Raw genomic sequence first — 17,813 nt, forward strand, 5'->3', positions numbered from 1 at the left:
CGAGGTAATGTCTTAAATCAGGGGTGGGGAGCCTATTTACTATCACGGCCGAAATGAATTATGAAATATTCGGCCTATATCGAAGGACCGAAAGTTTTCGATTCAAAATGCTGTCTAGCAAACATGCTAGAAACCGCCTGTTCAAATTAGGCTAAGTCATGGTGAAGATGGCTAAGTAAATGTTGTTTTTATAAACAGATTATAGCTAAGTTAACCATAGCAAGGTCGCCATGTGTCTGAGGTATCGGCTTAGCACGTATCCGCTTTGAGTGTAAGTTTGTGTAGTATGTAACAAACAGAAGATAAATACAATTCTTAATGTTTCTTGCAAAACAAGAGGAGTGGAAATTAACTTTTCGTCATCATCTGTCGAACCTCAATTCTAGGCAGTTGTTATTTTATAGCAAAAGTTTTTTTAAAGTGACCCATTGGAAAACAACGCATTTCCGGTTGCTGCTTCATTATTTTGGTTCTCACAACAACCTGTTTGTGACGTTGTGTGTCATTATATTATCACAATCGTGATCTGAGCACCATGTCTCTGTGTGGTATTTTTTCGCCTTTACGCACGAACGAATACGTTCAGTTATTTTTAAACCAACGTCTAAATTTGAAATGAACTTTTGCATAAACAGAAATAGAAGCTCTCTAAACAAGGTTGGTTAGGTTACTGAACTGTTCAGCTTTGCATCAGTGAAACGCCACGGTTCATATCAATATGTCGCCACAGTCTAGGAAAGCCTCCAAGGTGTTACCAGCAGCTGCTACACTGGCCATTATCTTCGCATTTTGTTATGGGTTCTGGGGAGTTTAGGTTCGATTCCAGGTCAAGTCGTACCATAACCAAAATGCTAGTGTCAATTTTGTATGGATCAGTGCGGCAAGGGGAGTAGGGGTAGACTGGGGTAAGAAGCCCCCCTTAAGCAAAAACACGCACCAATCTTCACCTTTATTATTTACTGAATCATCCACCACGTTAACATAAAGGCATAATGCAACTAAATCAATTGTCCATAAAAGCAAAGATGAAATTTTTGAACGAAGCACACAATATGACAAAATTAAAAACATTGAAAGGGGCGTTTTACCCCTGCGCTGGGGCAAAAAGCCTATGGGGTAGGCGTTTTACCCCACCAAGCTTTATGAGCCAGAAATGATCTCAAACAGAGAAATAGTTTGTTGTGACGTTGTCAGTTTAAGTAAATTTAATATACGGTAACAATGTTCACATTATGCTCCCTACCAAAACCTAACATTTGCCAACTTTAGAGCTCATGTTTCATTATTTCCAGGTTAAAAAAAAAACAAGAAAATATTTTATTTCTATGCTGATATCTTTATGATTTAAATGCATTCAGAATTCGACATAGGCTATCTACACATTTTGCAGAAAGTTATTTGTACTGAAAAGATACTTAATCTAACAAACATCAGCACTGTATGTCTACATAATATGCTATGTAGCCTACAATAAACTTAAAAAATATTGTTGAACTAGAATTCATCATCTGAGCTGCAGTTTTGGCAGACATAAACACGTTCACCAGGGGTGCATTCTTCATGTGCCCAATGCTTACACATGCTGCATTGCATCCACTTTTCTCCTGGCCTACTGTTAGAAAACGGCTCCCCATATACTAAGCAAGGCTATCTCTCATGATCTAAATTCTAAATCATCAGCAACAACGTTTTCTTGATTCTCTTTTGCTTTCTTTTAGGTGCCCTATTCATGGACATTGGACACAGTCTTCTTTTGGTTTCTTGAAAGTTTGCTAGTAGCAAGTTTCTTTTCCTGTAGCTTAACATCTTTTTGTAAGGAGAAGATGTGATTAATTGTGCTTGCTCTGATGTAGGCTACGTTTTCGTTTGAGCTTAGCATTCGATGTGGCATGCGTGGGTGTGCACAGCTCAAAAAGAACACGTTTTGCTCTTACAATGTCTTCTCTCATGGACCAGTTGATGAAGTTGACGGCATATTATGATGAAAGGTTGAATCAGTAGGCCTACCATGTTGGCTTTCCAAGAACCCTTCATTTTTCTGTCTTCCCAAGGACTTATCACTTTGCTGCTTTTCCTGGAACCCTTCACTTGGCTGCTTTGTCAAGGACCCATCAGTGCCGGTCTTTGGGATGTGCAAACCGTGCGATCGCACAGGGCCCGCAAATTAGGGGGCCCGCAATTTACTCAGAAAATGCAGTAATTTTGTCATTTTCAAAGGAAAAATTCAACAAGTGAATTCAGCAAAGGAATTCGCAACAAGAAAACATAGAGACTCAACGAATTCAACCTATTTCGTCGCCTGAATATTTCGTACCCTGAAAAGATCGAGAAAAAAAAACGACATAGCCGAAATCGCTGATCGGAGTTGCTGCAAACATTTCAAAATTTCTCGATCTTTTCAGAGGACGAAATAAGTCGAAATTTAATTTTGTTACACGATTTCAGGGGACGAAATAGGTTGCATCCAGACTCAACATACTGCAGAGACATAGCTTTATTTCCGAAAAATGCCAAAGAAAGCATGATCTTATCCTTTTGCTATGCCACCGGACAGCACCATTTCACAGTAATATTCATACCTAAATTTTTGTTGAACATGCTCTTAGAATGTCCCAAATTCAAAGTAATTTTTCAAAATTTTCTGGGGGAGGCCCCCCAGACCCCTCGCCGCTGGTTGTCATCTTTGGCGATCACGCCGCCACCGCCGCCCCTCCCCTTTCAAAGTACCTAGCTACGCCACTGAATTGGATTATTGTCATTGGGGCCCGCAAAAGCATATTCCGCACAGGGCCCGAAAAACCCTAAGACCGGCACTGGACCCATAACTTGGCTGCTTTTCTTGAGACTCATCAATTTGCTGCTTTTCGGAGGACTCATCACTTTGTTGGTTTATCAGAGACCCATCACTGTGCTGTTTTTCCTGGAACCTTCACTTAGCTGCTTTTCTTGAGACTGTGCAATGGCTACATTTTGTGTGTACAGTGTGGTGGTGGGGTAACGATATCAATGCCATTTTCTTATGAAAACTTTACAGCTTTAAGCGTTTTATGGCTATGATGTCCATCCAGAATAATAATGTGTCTTCTTTTGATGGTTTAGCAATTGCACAAAAAGTGATTCAACCATGTCATGAAGCTATCTTCGACAGTCCATCCACTCTTAGTGCAATGTGCAATTGCTCCAGGAGGTTTGTTATTCATAAGAGAATCTGACATGCACTTTCGCGGAAATATGAACATGGGTGGTATGTAAGAGCCAGCTGCATTAGTTGCACAAATGACTGTGACAGTTCTTCCTCTTTCTCCACTCGTTATTATCCCCACTCCTCTTGATCTTTTCGTCACAATTATTTTGGTTGGCTAACAAACATTCGATATGCCAGTCTCATCAATGTTCCACATAATTAAGGGGTAAAAAGCCCACCATAGGCGTTTTACCCCAATGGCATATTCTCCATGGTAGGCTTTTTACCCCAATAGCATATGCTTTAAATTTTCAAAGTTTTTCTACTACCATAAAAACTTGGATAAAACTATCGTTAGCTATCCCTAGAATTAGCAACTGACTACTCCGTAACAAAATATCAAGGTGCGTTCGTCTTTCTGAGAAGAGCAGTACTTCATTTCCTGATTTAAATTTTTATAAGAAATCAAGCAAAACCAACCATTTTAGTCTACACTTTTCTTGCGTCAAGTCGGCTTCCTTTAGCATGCGTTTAATGATTACCCACAATGCAGTCATACACATGGTGGCAGTATTTATTTATTTACACAACTCTGTAAGGAGAAAATTAAGGTAGGCTTTTTACCCCGGGTGGGCTTTTTACCCCAGTCTACCCTAACAATATGAACCATACCTTGGTTGCAATAGGCTGGTTGGGTGTTTTAAAACTTGCAGCTTAAAAAGTACTTTTTGTTGTATCGTTTCGACAAAAATGGTTTTAACATTGTTGTGAGAAACAACAATCATGTTTCATGTTACCCCAATTGCGCTTCGGATCACAGCTGGTTGGTTCTTGAATCTTTATCCTCGGACTGACAAAATCTTTGATAGGTTGTTTCTGGTAGTTTCGCATACTTGTAGACAGGCCTAGATTAACCATTGTGCTAGGGTGTGCTAAAGCACAGGGGCCCCGCAGACAGAGAGCCCCATCTGAGCCTTCTCAGCATAGAGTGTGATAAACTGCGACTTCTCAATTTTGATGCTATCCTTACAGACTTTACAGCAAAGAAAGCCAGAAAAAAGTCGTTCGGCTGAATTTCATGTTAGTTTTCTAAATCCTATTAGTAGTTAGTAGTGAATAAAAGAGCAGTTTAGAATAGAAATTCAGAATAACCTTTCATTGCAATTTGCAGTAGCCTACTAACAGTGGTCCCTTGCTACAATGTTTTCCCTTGCACGGTTTCGTTGATTTAATGTGTGTGATTTTGCATCCATTATAACGTAAACATTGTTGACTTAATTTGCACATGCTTATTTAATCATCGATCACGTGCTATTTCAAAGTTATCTAACTTACCTATAAGCAAGGCTCGCTTTTCTCTGCAAGCGAAACCAGCTTACTTCCATTACGCTCCACGTAAGCTGGTAAGGGCCCCCATAAAATTCATTAGCACAGGAGCCCCATTTGACTTTAATCCGGGCCTGCTTGTAGAGGCTCTTGACGCAGAGCCGGTTGCCGGTTACCGAGATTGACAGAGTGAAGTTTTCCGTTTGTTGAAATGTTGTTGCAGAGGAATTATTCCATTCACTAGGTGCCGCTGAATGGAGAGCAGTCCTGAAATGCGTTGCTCAAGCGCACACCCCGCGAGTCGAACCAGCGCCGCGTAATCTTGAGCCGTGTGCGTAACCACAGTTGCAACACAGCACAACAAACAGATGGAAGCAGAAAGGGGATGTGTAGCCTAGTCATCGAATCAGGTGCTTCCATGCTCTGGAGCGGTGTCGAATCAGAGTCCTTTCAAGCGCCTCTACCGTTCGGCCACGCAGCCGAACGTCAGAACTCACACAGGGACAGAGTAAAGTGTATAAGCTACTTTGTGCAAGGAACCTAAGAAAACATCACCGGTTATGTACTGAAATGTGTGAGCAATGTAACTGAGTCAAGGCTCCAAGGTTTCATTTTTAGCAACTAATTCAATCTACTGTTTGGTAACTGCATTCAATTCTTGCTTCATTGAGTAGACTTAGTGGACAACTCGCTGCTTAGTGACACCAGTTTTCACAGGAACATTGTATGAATAAAATCAACCTTTAAACTGATGAAAAAAATCCCACGGAAAATTGTAATTTTGTAGCACACGAAACCCATTTATATCCATAACATGTTGTTTGTCACCAAAAAAAAACAATTTTTGAACAGCCCTGTTTGATTGCAGTCTCATTAACATTTCTTTGGTTTTTGAATGTAACAGTTTTTGCTGCATTGTTACAACGTAATTGAATGAAAGTAGTGACAAATATTTTCAAAATTCTGTTTTTGTCACCCAAGGCATTCTGAGGAAGTGCCAGAGATTTAGTGCGAAGCGTTGAAGCAAAACTGCCAATCAAACCAACTTACCTGAATCTTCCCAGCCAACCAAGTTAATTAAGTTGGTTCAGTGTTCACCGACGTTGAATCAACGTAACACGTCAACATTTATGATGAAATAAAGTAACATTTGGCTTCAAAGAATGCCTTCCAGCGTCTGCGCACGTCTCAGCTGAATGGACGTGAGACTTGAACCGGGCAAATGAGATGAAGTGCAGCCAGCCTTGGACAAGAACGATTGAAGTTCTCAAATGAACAAAAAAAAGTACTTTCTAATGTTGTGGATGCGATTACAAGCCGTTTGTGTCATAGGAGATAGAATGAATAATGTTGTCAGGCAATTGGCTCAGTGTTGCCAGAACTAAATCAATGTGAAGAGCCTTTCCGTTAAGTTATGCGAGGCATAAGATGCAGTGAAGTCTTAGAACACCAACAGCATCAAAAATAAGCTTTTCATGACCACTGATACAAAACTACAAACTTAATAGGTTTTACTACAATTTGGGTTGAGATGAGTTACTTTTTTAACCATAGCCTAAACAAACATTACTGAGAACAACTTTTGCTTTTACAATGTTAAATCTTGTGCTGTTCCTCAGTAGGGCAGGTCTGTTTATATTAATTAGTTTTCATTCTACGGTACCTTGGTTTAATCTGCAAGCAATGTGAGATAAGAGAAGAAAAAGAAAGAAAAACTCTTATTTGGTAGCGAGCAGGTCGTTGTTGGTCGTTTTTTTGGCTTCAATTTCGCGATCAACAGAAGAGTTGAAAGAATAAGAAATTGCAACAAGATTTAATATTCGTCTTGACATTTTCTGCATCAGTGCAACAAAATATCTTATTTTCTTTTTAACGTACTGTATTAGTGGAGTGAAATATGATCGATCGATAATTACCAGTTCGATGCCCTGGCACGACATTAGTTTTCGTTGTGTGAACCATCACTTTGATATTCTGTTTGAACGTTCTAATCACTCTAACGAACCAGTAGACTAATAGGACTACGCTATTAGGAACAATAATTACAAGTTCTGCGCCCCCCCGCCGCAGGTTTCGAACATTTGTAACACTAAAAGTATTTTTGTTTATGTTAATCACGGCACCTGTGGGTGAGGTAGCCGACTTGAAATTGATTTCTCTTTTGCTTCTTCAAAATTTTTTTAATTTGTTTCCATGTTTTCATCTGCATCTAAAAATATTTCATGCTGTTTGATTTCAAGGCATTTTCATGAGCCGTTGCTTGATTAGTCCACTCAAGTTACCATCTGCTAGTGCAGCGTCCAACTTACTGACGCTCACTGAAGTTCCTTGTTACCTGGACTGGACTTTTCCAGATGTAGATTGTAGTTTTGATATGAACCTTCTAAGTATGTTTGCATGTTTTGAACAGCCATCAATCATTTGTGTGAAAAATAAATAAGCCAAAATAAACATTATTTGCAATCAGGCGCTATTTTGACTTGAGAAGTAACTGCAAGAGCTCCAACTTTTTATAAACCAATCAGCTTTTGCAAAGTTAATTACCTTCATAATTAAGTTCTGGACACCCTTTGTTGTTCAGTGGAGGTAAAGTTTCGGATGCTGAGGCTCTTCGATGTGGGCTCTATCCAAGGGGGGTGAGGGGGTGATCACTCATTGGAGTAGCCTACTGTAGTTGAAATGACTAAGACGATTTTAGCCCACAGTCGTAAAATCACCTCCCCCCCCCAAATTCTAAAAGTGGATAGAGCCCCTGCTCTTCGATAAATTACGCAATGAGTGTCAACACTTAAAACTTTTGTTCTTTTCGTTTTCTTGAATAACGAAACCAGATTCCAGAACAAAGGCGACAACAGCTCCGTCTGTTTATAGCCCTGGCTGTTATTTCCAGTTCATATAAATGACAAAAAATAATTTAGAACATTGAAATCACTGCAAAACAATTAGCCTCCCATGAAAAGTGGTTGACGCCCCCCAAGGGGGCGTGCACCCCCGGTTAAGAACCACTGATCTAAATCTTCAACCACCGGGTGTAAGCCTAGGCAAGACAAAAAAACTTTGGCTTCACAATTGTGCAGCCAATTTGTTTTATTGGTCTTAAACTAGCAAATCCATCACTTTACATTGATACAGCTTTTGCAGACATCAAATCAACGTAAAAATGATGGATTTTACCATCTGGGTAACCGTGCGTGTTGTTTTTATAGTCGCAGCTTATAGGTAAAGACGACAAGTTGAGTGTAATAATTGGGATTCTCTCTTTGAAATTACATTGCCTCCAAAACACGACATTTTTTACCAATGTGAGCCCTCAGTTATGTTTGCTTTATTGCTTTGGTCAGTGTTAGCCTGATATCCACCAGTGACTTTACCCTTAAAAATTTATCTTAACTTTGTTCCTAGCATCTTGGCGTATTGATATAATTTCCAATGTCTCCACTTCATTCAAGTTTCTCGGTTTTCCAAATGAAGGGGATTTTTACACAATGCCTAAGTCAAAACACAAAATTTTCCTATTTACCATTCCCCGCAGACCGACAAATTTCAATAAATTGTAAAAAAAATGCATGCGGCAACTTTTTTCTGCGTCAAAGGAAAAGACAGCATTGTTTTTCTGCTTGAGAAACGGTCACTGAACAAATTTTTATTACAGGATTTCTATTTATTGTTTTTACGAAGTAGAAATAGCAATGGGACAAAAAGGCAGTCATTTAAAACCGAAAGCTGTTGAAGACCTGATGCGCATGACTGATTTCAACGACAAGGAATTGCAAGAATGGTATTGTGACTTCAAAAAGGTAACTAAGCAAGTTGAAAATGCTTGAAACATTCTATTTAGGCAAAACTACCCTTTCCATTGGCCTTGAAGAATTGATTTGAAACCAAAGATGTTGGACCCGATACAGCTCACTTGATATGCACGTGTCTTCGAACAAGTAGCCTATAAATGAAGAAAGTTTTTGAAGTCTCGCGATGGTTCGGCTCTCTTGGTGTGATCTCGAGCAAGACAAGAATTGCTCATGATTCAACGACACCACAATTTGTAGACAATAACACTTCAACAATCGGTAACTTCACTTTGTCAAACTCGGTTACCGGCCTTGTGTCAGTGGTTCAAAGCCTCTACAAGTATGCAAATGCGAGTTTGAGATTTAAGCTGACGTTGAAAAGTGAAGGTTGCTGGTTCGATACTCGCGATTGATTGATTTGATCTTTATTCTCGGACTAGGAAAGCTACTTTGAGAGCTTAATCCTGTTTAGAGCTTATTGGCAATCTCTCATTCTTGTAGAGGCTTTTGACGCAGGGCCTGTCACCGAGATTGACAGAGTGAAGCTTTCTGATTGTTGAAGTGTTGTTGGTGGAAAATTATTCCATCCACTTGGTGCCGCTGAATGGAGAGCAATGCGTTGCTCAAGCGCACACCCCGAGAGTCGAACCAGTGTCGCATAATCTTAAGTCGGGACCGTAACCTTTGCGCTAACGGGGCGGTTGTGTCAGAAACTGAGCTCAAGGTTTGTCATAGACATTTTATTGCCTTTATATTTTCTGTTTATTTTCTTATCCTAGGACTCGGAACATGGGAGACTCACAAAATCCGACTTTATCAAAATTTTCCAATCTTTTTTTCCCGATGGTGACGCAACGCAATTCTCTGATCACGTGTTCAGGACTTATGACGTCAATCATGACGGTGAGTTATGCTCCAACCACGAGAATTGTCGGTTAAGGGTAAATTGTGGTATACAGTATAACTAGAACAAGCTTTTCTAAAAAAAGTGATAAAAACTTGTTTAAAAAGTCTTCAAAAACTAATAGGCCTACAATGCTTGAGGTTATTGGGTTTACAAAGCCCTGAAAAAGAATTGACTTCAGTAGGTTCTGGTTGTAACTTAAAGGGGTTCTCAACTTTCGAGAGTTCATAATCGGGCTTTCCCTCACCCTCAAGGGGACTTTCGACGAGAAGCTCTATTGGTCGTTCAAGATCTATGACGTAGATGGAAATGGTTTCATCAGCCAATCAGAGCTTCAAGAAATTTTATCAGTAAGTCACGAGACCTGTTCTAGTTGTTTAAATGTTCAAAGTTGCATATTTTGTCAGCAATTCCAATTGATTGTTTTATAGACTACAGTCGAGTACGTGTTTCTCAACAGTCAAGTGCAGCAAGAGCTGACAGCAATAGACACGTGTTTCGCCCATGAGACTGCCGAGAAAAATTTTGCTGAACGTGTAATATTAGCCTAATGGCTAGCGTGATGCGTGAAAACTACACTGGTACGTCGAGCAGAACCACGCGTTGCTCTACAATGAGTAGCCTACGCAGCTTTCAGCTGACGCCAGGTAGATCGTTCCTACACAATATTGTTTTTTTTTTTTTTTTTTTAAAGAAATATGGAACGCTTCACGATTTTGCGTGTCATCCTTGCGCAGGGGCCATGCTAATCTTCTCTGTATCGTTCCAATTTTAGTATATGTACTGCCGAAGCAAGTACCTACACAATATTGTTAAACATCGCATTGTGACGCAGGCAATGTACGCCGTCTGCCGCCAGAAAGATATGAACACATCGAAAGAGATCTTCAACACTTTGGATAGGAACCAGGACGGTGAGTGTCTTGATCTTCAGTGTTTTTAAACTGAAATTTAGCAATTAGCCCAGTTAATACAAAGACCTGGTTGGTGGTAAATTTACATAAATATATATATTATATATATATATGTATATATAAATCAAATATAGTTATTACTATCTGAAGCCTTTACAAATTGTTTCACCTAACGGATCATCAGAAGGTCTTGTATTCAAATAGAATCTATTTGAATACAAGACCTTCTGATGATCCGTTAGGTGAAACAATTTGTAAAGGCTTCAGATAGTAATAACTATATTTGATTTAATTTGCTCTGCTTTGCTTTTTTGCTTAGCATTGAGCACTTTTTTGTAGTATTGATAGTTTTCATTGTTTTTTTATATATATATATATATATTTTTTAACATCCATCTTTGAAATGTTTAAAGATTTTGTTCACTTTTAAATGAAGTGTTGCGACCGTGTTGAACTCGGTAAATTACCAGGTTACACATGACCATCGAAGAAAAGCATGAGCCGTAGACTAAAGGAAAAAAGTGTAGCCCAGATTTCGAAAATGAGAAATTAAAATTTACTTAGTGCTACTTCTATCCTGGTATGAGATGGTTTACTATTGTCCTAAGGTACCCCCCCCCCCCCCCCCCCCTGTCAACGCTACTGCTTCTGATGAATTACCAGGACAAATTTCCACAAATGTACAGAATAGGCTTCAATAAACAATAAATATTACAAAAAGTGCTCAATGCCAAGCAGAGCGAATTAAATCAAATATAGTTAATCACTCTCCCCAGACAGCAAAATTCGTCATTTTTACAATGATTCAACGTCCACAGACGTTGAGTCAATGTAAAAATAACTAACCTTGCTGTCTAGACCCTTGACAGCCTGCTTCACCCTAAAGCAGGGCTTCCCGATTCGTTTATCACCCCACACCCCATGGGATTGATGAAGCCATTCTCGCACCCCCGGTTTTGAAGTGGAGTATGGTTCTGACAAAAAATTCCAAATACGTACGAAAACAAAACAACACAGAAAAGCAGCTCGGCCTTTATATGGCTAACGAATAGGAAAAAGGGCAACCTTCAACAACGCAATCACAAAAAATGCAAAAGCGAATAAAGAAATAACACAAACTGAGAACATAATGGCGTTAATCAAGATCTTTGACTTTTCTCCTGTCTCTGCCATTCCTTTATTGCAAGGGCCACCGGCGTGTTATGCCAATGGCCAATCAGCCCAACTTCACATACCGTACTCAAATCGACAGAAAAACCAATTCAGTTGCAAGTCAGGCCAATATCAGTTCTGTTTTTAGCCTGACTAGTAGCTGACACTTTCCTTTTCGTAAGTCAATCCACAGTCTATAACGTGAAAAACTTCGTTCTCGCATAAAACGCGTTCTATCCCAATGTGTACGATAAGAAATTGCCAACAATGAACAAAGTGCTGGCATAATATTATCACATTATCCCGCCACCAATCACGTGACTTTCGGACCACAGCCTTATTGTCATCACCAACTTGTTGGGTGGTATTTTCTTGTTGTTGTGCTGCATAGGCCAACATAGAATATTCTGAGAGATAATCACTACCTCCCTGGTTAAACAAAATCCATCTTTATATACGGTATAGCTCTACTTCATCGGTGAATTTTTGCACCCCCAATCGGGAAGCCCTGCCCTAAAAGGAGATCAGAACCGGTATAGCCTACACTTTGTTTAAACGTTTTTAAATATGTACCAAGTGGTAGGTTACAAATGAATTTTGAAGCCCCTAAACTTTGTGGCCCCAACCTTTGCAGTGTAATTGAAAATCTGGCACGGAGTCAAGCTAATTTATACACGGATTCGTAAGCTGTTTGTTTGTTTATCTTTATCCTGCATTGCGGGAAAGACATACACCTGACCCACGCTGCAGCCGACGGCAATGTCTGTTTCCGATTGTCTACTGTACTTATGACTTAAATTTGGTACTACCCATTACTCGAAATCGATCACTAGGTAGAGGCAATTATAGTAAAGTTTCTTGCCCAGAGAAACAACAGCAAGTGCGGGTGGCTGGAGTCGAACATGCAGGCTCTCGACTGCGAGCCCAACGCGCTAACCACTCGGCCACGGCTTAGCACTGCTGTTGTAGGCTACCTTCCTCTAATGTTGCACTGACATACTGTGTTGTGGACTGGAGAGCGACTTCTTTTTAATAAGCGAACGGAAGCCACATAAGGCTAACCTTAAAATTAATTTTTTTGTCTTTTCAGGTCAATTATCATGGGCGGAATTCCGAAAAGGAGTTTACGAAAATAAAGAAATGACAGAATTCCTAAAAAGGACGTTGAATTGCTGAGTGTGTTATCACCTCACGTTGGCCGTGTTCGCGAGCATACTTTGTTGCATTTCACTTGTAGACCCACCCCACCTGCTATTGAGCGACATTATTGTCATGTTAATTGCTCTTTCCATGACGCTTTGTATTGCACATTGTTCCCTACATGGGGCGCTGCTGTTTACATTATGAACAAGACGTCCCACTCTGTTCCGCTCGCTTACCCCATGTACGTTCCATATGGAAGTTTTCCCTCAGCGGGACATCTGGTCGTAAACCGTATCATTCATGTCGTTTGACCTTTTAAGGGAAAGCCCATCACCTTGCTTTGAAATCTTTATCTTCGTACTGACAAAGCTTTTGATAATTTATTCCCTCCTTGACACTTTTGACGCAGGATCGGTTTAATAGCCTACCGAGATTTACAGAGAAGTTTTTCCCATAGCTAGTTTCTGTGAATTGTTCCATCCACTCGGTGAGAGCAGTCTTGAAATGAATCGCTCAAGCGCACACCCTGAGGGCTGAACCAGCGCCGCTTGATTTCGAGATGAGCAACTCATTTTAATACTTTGTCCCGAGTAGCAGCGCACAACTTATTTCGCAGTTTTTTTAGTCAGACATCTGAATTTAAGGTTATTTTGATTTGAACGGAGCCTTCCAAGGTCAGCTCAAAGTGCGCGTTACATTTTTTATAGACTGTTAACTAGAGCGCCGCTTGTTACATATTGTGATGCGCTACTTTAAGTTCAGGAAACGGACGATATTTTGGCACAAAATGTCTGCAAGTCTTTTTAAATGAGGTTAAAATGCCCTTTAGTGGCGTGTTAAAGTCTGGTTCAAGAAGATCGGCCCCGATGGTTCGCATAAGAAACTTTGAGATCAAGCGGCGCTGGTTTGACTCTCGTGGTGGTGCTTGAGCAACGCACGTCAAGAACTGCTCTCCATTCAGCAGTATCTAATGGATGGAATAATTCTCAATCTCACTTTTGTCAATCTCGGTGATCGGGCCTGCGTCAGTGGTTCAAGGCCTCTACAAGTATGCGAAACTACCAGGATAAAGATTTAATCATCAAGAGGCTCGTACAAAAGTAGCACCGACACCAGAACTACAAGGTTTAAAAAGGGGGTTAGTGCCAGAAGACAGTAGGCCTACCTTATACGCACAAAAATGAAAAATTGTATTTCGTTGAAATAATTAAATATTTGCAACACCAGCAGTGGCAGCAGCATTAGATAATTCTAGAAGTATCAAGCCGAGAGTGGTCACAGCTGGGCGAAGAAATTCTTGCACGATCGAGCACATTGCTCGTATACCACTTCAAATTCCTTGTCATCATTGCTCTGTAACGTACACGTCGGTTAGTGCAACACAGTCAGCGTTGATAGGGGAGTCCAGAAGGTACTTTTGAAAGAGTACCGGCATAATTTAGGGCCCCTTTCCAAAGGGCTGGAAACTTGGCGAAGCCATATCGTATCATTTGGATGTGCGGCATTTTTCTTAGAAGTGCCTTGGTCAGAGAGCTGAGGATCTAATCTATACTTGGGCCCGAATTATACTCAACGGACCTGGTTGTAGTTAAAAGGTCAGACCCTTGAAATGGCCCAGAGTTGAATAAATTTCACCGAATAGACTGCAACGCTCGTATTCTAAAGTGCAAGTTGCCTTCATCTACTCTAGCAAACTAACTTAGAAGAATTTTTGGGCTGTTGTAGCCTGACCAGAAGGGTTCAGGTCCAATCGCCATGACCTACATTTGGCCATTCAAATAATAAAGGAATAAAATTATTGTGCGGCAAAAATTGTGTTTGTGCAGTGGCTTGGAATCATAAACTTCAAAAATTACAATTAAACGTAACAATGCAAAACAGAGGTCAAAGGTGACGTTTTGTGGCTTTTCATAATGTTTTTATTTTAGCTGTAACTTATAGCCAGTTCAAGAGGGGTCGCCGATGCAGGTAACAGTCCTCCACATCACTCTGTCAACAGTATCTTCCTCATTCACTCCCACTATTTCCATATCTTCTGTCACATAATCTCCGTCTCTCGTTGCGACGTGACCCAACCATTGAAGCTGTGTCTCTCTCAGCTCAACATCGCAACGTTTTCATTTCTGCCACTTGCATTTTCCTTCCTGTGTTTTCGTCAGGGCTACTACCGACATTCCTCCTTCTGCTTTTCTGGCACCTTTCTGTCACACATGACTTCTGTTATTTTCTTCCACGCTTCCCATCCTGCCTGCCACCTCTTTTTCACTTGTTCCGCTCTCATGAACCGTCGAACCAAGATATTTGAATTCTGAAACTTATTTTACCGTTTTTCTTGTAGTTGTGAGGCGGACGCGGCGTGTCGTATGTTGAGACGCTCGCTTATATGTAGCCGTCGTCACGACAACACCCCTGGGCACGATGGTGGCGAGGGGTAACCAGGACACGCAGTCTTCAATGCTCCACATTCTTATTTATTTTGAGTCTATACGTGAAGGTGAAAAACACAGCAAGCATCATGTCAGACGGAATATTAAACAGAAACCAAACAGAGGTGGACCAATCCAACGTTGAACTTAATCCATGATCGCTTCCAACCGACAACAAAAGTGAGATCACCAACTAAATAACACCAGAACTAAAGGTTGACAATCCCGGAGCCCGAAATTAGCAATATCAACCACACATATTACTGAAGTATAAAGTCACACACCATGGTGGCAGCTGCTTAAAAGCCCTGGTTTAATTGAAGGTGTGTCGCTCGGAGGTTCCAATCACGATACACAGGTTGCAAAGCGGTATTTGTACACACGAAAAGGACGCAAAACCACGTATATAACGCAATGTCAGATGGCGATCAAGTACTCTGTGGATTGTGGAATTTCATCCTAAAGGTTATGAAGAGAGGCACGAAAGCAGCGAGAACCGCAGGAAAGAACTACGAGCCTGCGGGCTTATACAGATTCCACAATTTTAAAGCAAAGCAAAAATGAGTGAGTCAAAAAGCGTGGAATGTGGAGCTACGTTGTATTTGTGGCATTTCATGATAGACGCGATTAACAATTGAATACAATAGTAACCGGCCATTGTGTAGTTTCGTGTAAAAAAATGCCTTTGAACAATTTTTATACCCTGACAAAGGGGCCATGGTAGCTCAATCCTAATTCGGGTGCAACCTATCCATTGCATAATTGAATGCACCGAATCCATTTGCAATCGCTTGTTTACATCGGATGCCGCTGAAGTAGTCCCCGCTTATTAAGCCCATCATGGAACCGGATGATTTTGGGTCTATTAAGCGGGTGGACTCACAATATTTTGTTTACGGCATTTGATGTCAACGGATTGAAGTCGTCATTAAATCATGCAACAAATAAATTGCAACTAGACTATGAAGGGAACCTCTTTCTCATGGTGCCAAGAAATATTGTCACTTGTCTAAATGTATATTCAACAAAACAGACAAAAGCAGCAGAACACATAAAAACAGCATGAAACTACACAACTGACCGCACTATTGTGTGAACTTGTATTTTCAAATACGCCCATGGTATGCTCCGATCGGTTCCTTTAATCACTCCGCCACCAACTGTACAAACGCAACTATGTCGCACGATATTCATATTCCTTCATTCATTGTTTGCATACCAAAATGTAGCAAATAGCGATTGGACCTTTAATCGATTTTTGTTCTTCAATAAAAATGAAACAAAACATTTCTTCTATAATCAATCAATCATTTAATTTTTCGTCATTAACGCGTCCGGGACGAAAAAGATACTAATTACAAAAATCGATATAAGATAAGTTGGTGTTTGTAGGTTACTGGTCATAATATAAGTTTCTTCAGGCTGGCAAGAGCAAGTGTCATTCAAGTCATTTTGCTCCTTGAAGTATTATTGTTAAAAACAATAAAAAAAAAGTTTTCGTGGTAGGAACATCGACATCAACTGGGACTTGCTGGTTGTACTCAAAAGTGCAATTTAAGTAATTTGTGCTCTCAAATATACATTGGGCTTGTGGCACAAATTGAAAAGAGACCGCTGGAAATCACAAAATGTATAATAGTACGTTTTGGTGACACACTTAATTTCTGATATTACAACGGCTTCCAAGAAACAGGAAGAATAAAAATATGAAGGAATTACATGATCAGCAAGGAAGTGACTTTTCAAAATTATAGGGAAACCAAACAAGACAATCCCCACTCAGCTAAATCCTAACAAGCGGATGAGCGTAAGCAACTATATTTATTTGAATGCAAACGATATCAAAAAAACGAAAAGCTTTTGTCTCGTATTAATTACCAACCCAGACAAGAATGACAAATATTGCACAAACCTCATTGTGCCTCATGTTCAGTTGTGACATTATTTTCCACTTACACCAGGGGTCGGGAACCTATGGCTCGTGAGCCATATATGGCTCTTTTGAAGACGGTATCTGGCTCACAAAAAAAAAAAATCTTCTAAAGCGCAAACCGCAAAAGTTAAATCTTAACTTTTCATTACAATTTAGAGCTGAAAATGTGCTCAGAATGCACCAACTTAATTGTAATTTTTTATTTTTTTTTTGGTTGGGGAGAACCCCCAAACCCCCCCGCTGTTTTTTTCCTCTTGCTAAGACGCGTTCCCACTTTCAAAACTTCACTAGTGCCACCACGTGTTAATTGTATTAAGTGTTAAAGCATTACAGTATAACCTATGGCTCTCACGGAAATGTATTTCCAAAAATGTAGCTTTAATGACTCTCTTACTCAAAAAGGTTCCCGACCATTGACTTACACTAATCTCTATTCAATAGAACCAACTAAATGAAATAGTTTGCAGGCATCAAGTTCAACTGTGGAAACTTCACACTAGATAACTTGGTGACAAATTGCGTGATAATTGCAAATATTTCCTATTATTTCCAGATGCACAGACTCACATAATAAGGATCTTCAATAATGCCTTGGAACGACTTGTCATCATCAAATGATCCCAAGAGGAGGAGCTTTGCTTTATGGTTCTGTTTAGGAGCCATTCTCTTCAAGTCTCTGCAATGAATTAGATACAGTAAGACATGGTAACACACAACATCTGTGGGCGTAGCAAAAACTTAAAACACAATGTATATATGGTTCACGAGCTCAATTAAGTCCAAAAGTAAAATTATTATTTATTAATGATTTTCGTCAAATCTCGTTCCATCACAGAAATTTAAAATAACACTGAATGTGGAGCATAGAAATCTTGGTCTCATTTAATGGGAGTACAGTTAGTTATTGAGTGAACCCACAGCATCTTACTGTACGTATATAATCTATATATCTGTTTTGATAACGATTATTTTCAATTATTACATGTGGGTCATTCCACGCCAAATGAGCAAATGGGTTACACCACATGTCATAAATTTTTTTG

The 17,813-nt window shown here is 40.0% G+C and overlaps 2 protein-coding genes and 1 non-coding gene across 5 annotated transcripts in view; 1 reads left to right on the forward strand and 2 right to left on the reverse strand.

Moving 5' to 3' along the window:
* The first annotated feature begins 8,170 nt into the window (after window positions 1-8,170).
* LOC145785061 (hippocalcin-like protein 1) lies at window positions 8,171-13,479 on the forward strand. Its single transcript, XM_082596766.1, has 5 exons — window positions 8,171-8,307; window positions 9,078-9,201; window positions 9,407-9,552; window positions 10,038-10,116; window positions 12,359-13,479. The coding sequence occupies exons 1-5, from the start codon at window positions 8,200-8,202 to the stop codon at window positions 12,442-12,444; spliced, it is 543 nt and encodes a 180-aa protein (XP_082452892.1). The 5' UTR covers window positions 8,171-8,199; the 3' UTR covers window positions 12,445-13,479.
* On the reverse strand, window positions 9,895-10,001 carry LOC145786032 (U6 spliceosomal RNA). The gene has a single exon (XR_014291255.1). It is a non-coding gene; the product is annotated as a U6 spliceosomal RNA (small nuclear RNA).
* A 109-nt stretch (window positions 13,480-13,588) lies between the features above and the next one.
* Window positions 13,589-17,813, reverse strand: part of LOC145785062 (low molecular weight phosphotyrosine protein phosphatase-like) — a 122,462-nt gene continuing 118,237 nt past the window's right edge. For all 3 annotated transcript variants that reach the window (XM_082596769.1, XM_082596767.1, XM_082596768.1), the window contains 2 exons: window positions 17,338-17,446; window positions 13,589-13,764 (listed from right to left, as the gene is read on the reverse strand). In XM_082596769.1, coding sequence (XP_082452895.1) covers window positions 13,687-13,764; window positions 17,338-17,446 — 187 coding nt within the window. In that variant the 3' untranslated portion in view covers window positions 13,589-13,686. The remainder of the gene's footprint in view (window positions 13,765-17,337; window positions 17,447-17,813) is intronic.

This window comes from Aplidium turbinatum, chromosome 16, assembly GCF_918807975.1.
Source record: "Aplidium turbinatum chromosome 16, kaAplTurb1.1, whole genome shotgun sequence".
Classification (NCBI taxonomy): Eukaryota; Metazoa; Chordata; class Ascidiacea; order Aplousobranchia; family Polyclinidae; genus Aplidium; species Aplidium turbinatum.

Coding starts and splice junctions, on each gene's coding strand:
- LOC145785061 (XM_082596766.1), top strand. CDS start 8,200: ATGGGACAAAAAGGCAGTCATTTAAAACCGAAAGCTGTTGAAGACCTG. Junction 9,202..9,406: donor TTATGACGTCAATCATGACG/GTGAGTTATGCT, acceptor TGTAACTTAAAG/GGGTTCTCAACTTTCGAGAG. Junction 10,117..12,358: donor TTTGGATAGGAACCAGGACG/GTGAGTGTCTTG, acceptor TTGTCTTTTCAG/GTCAATTATCATGGGCGGAA.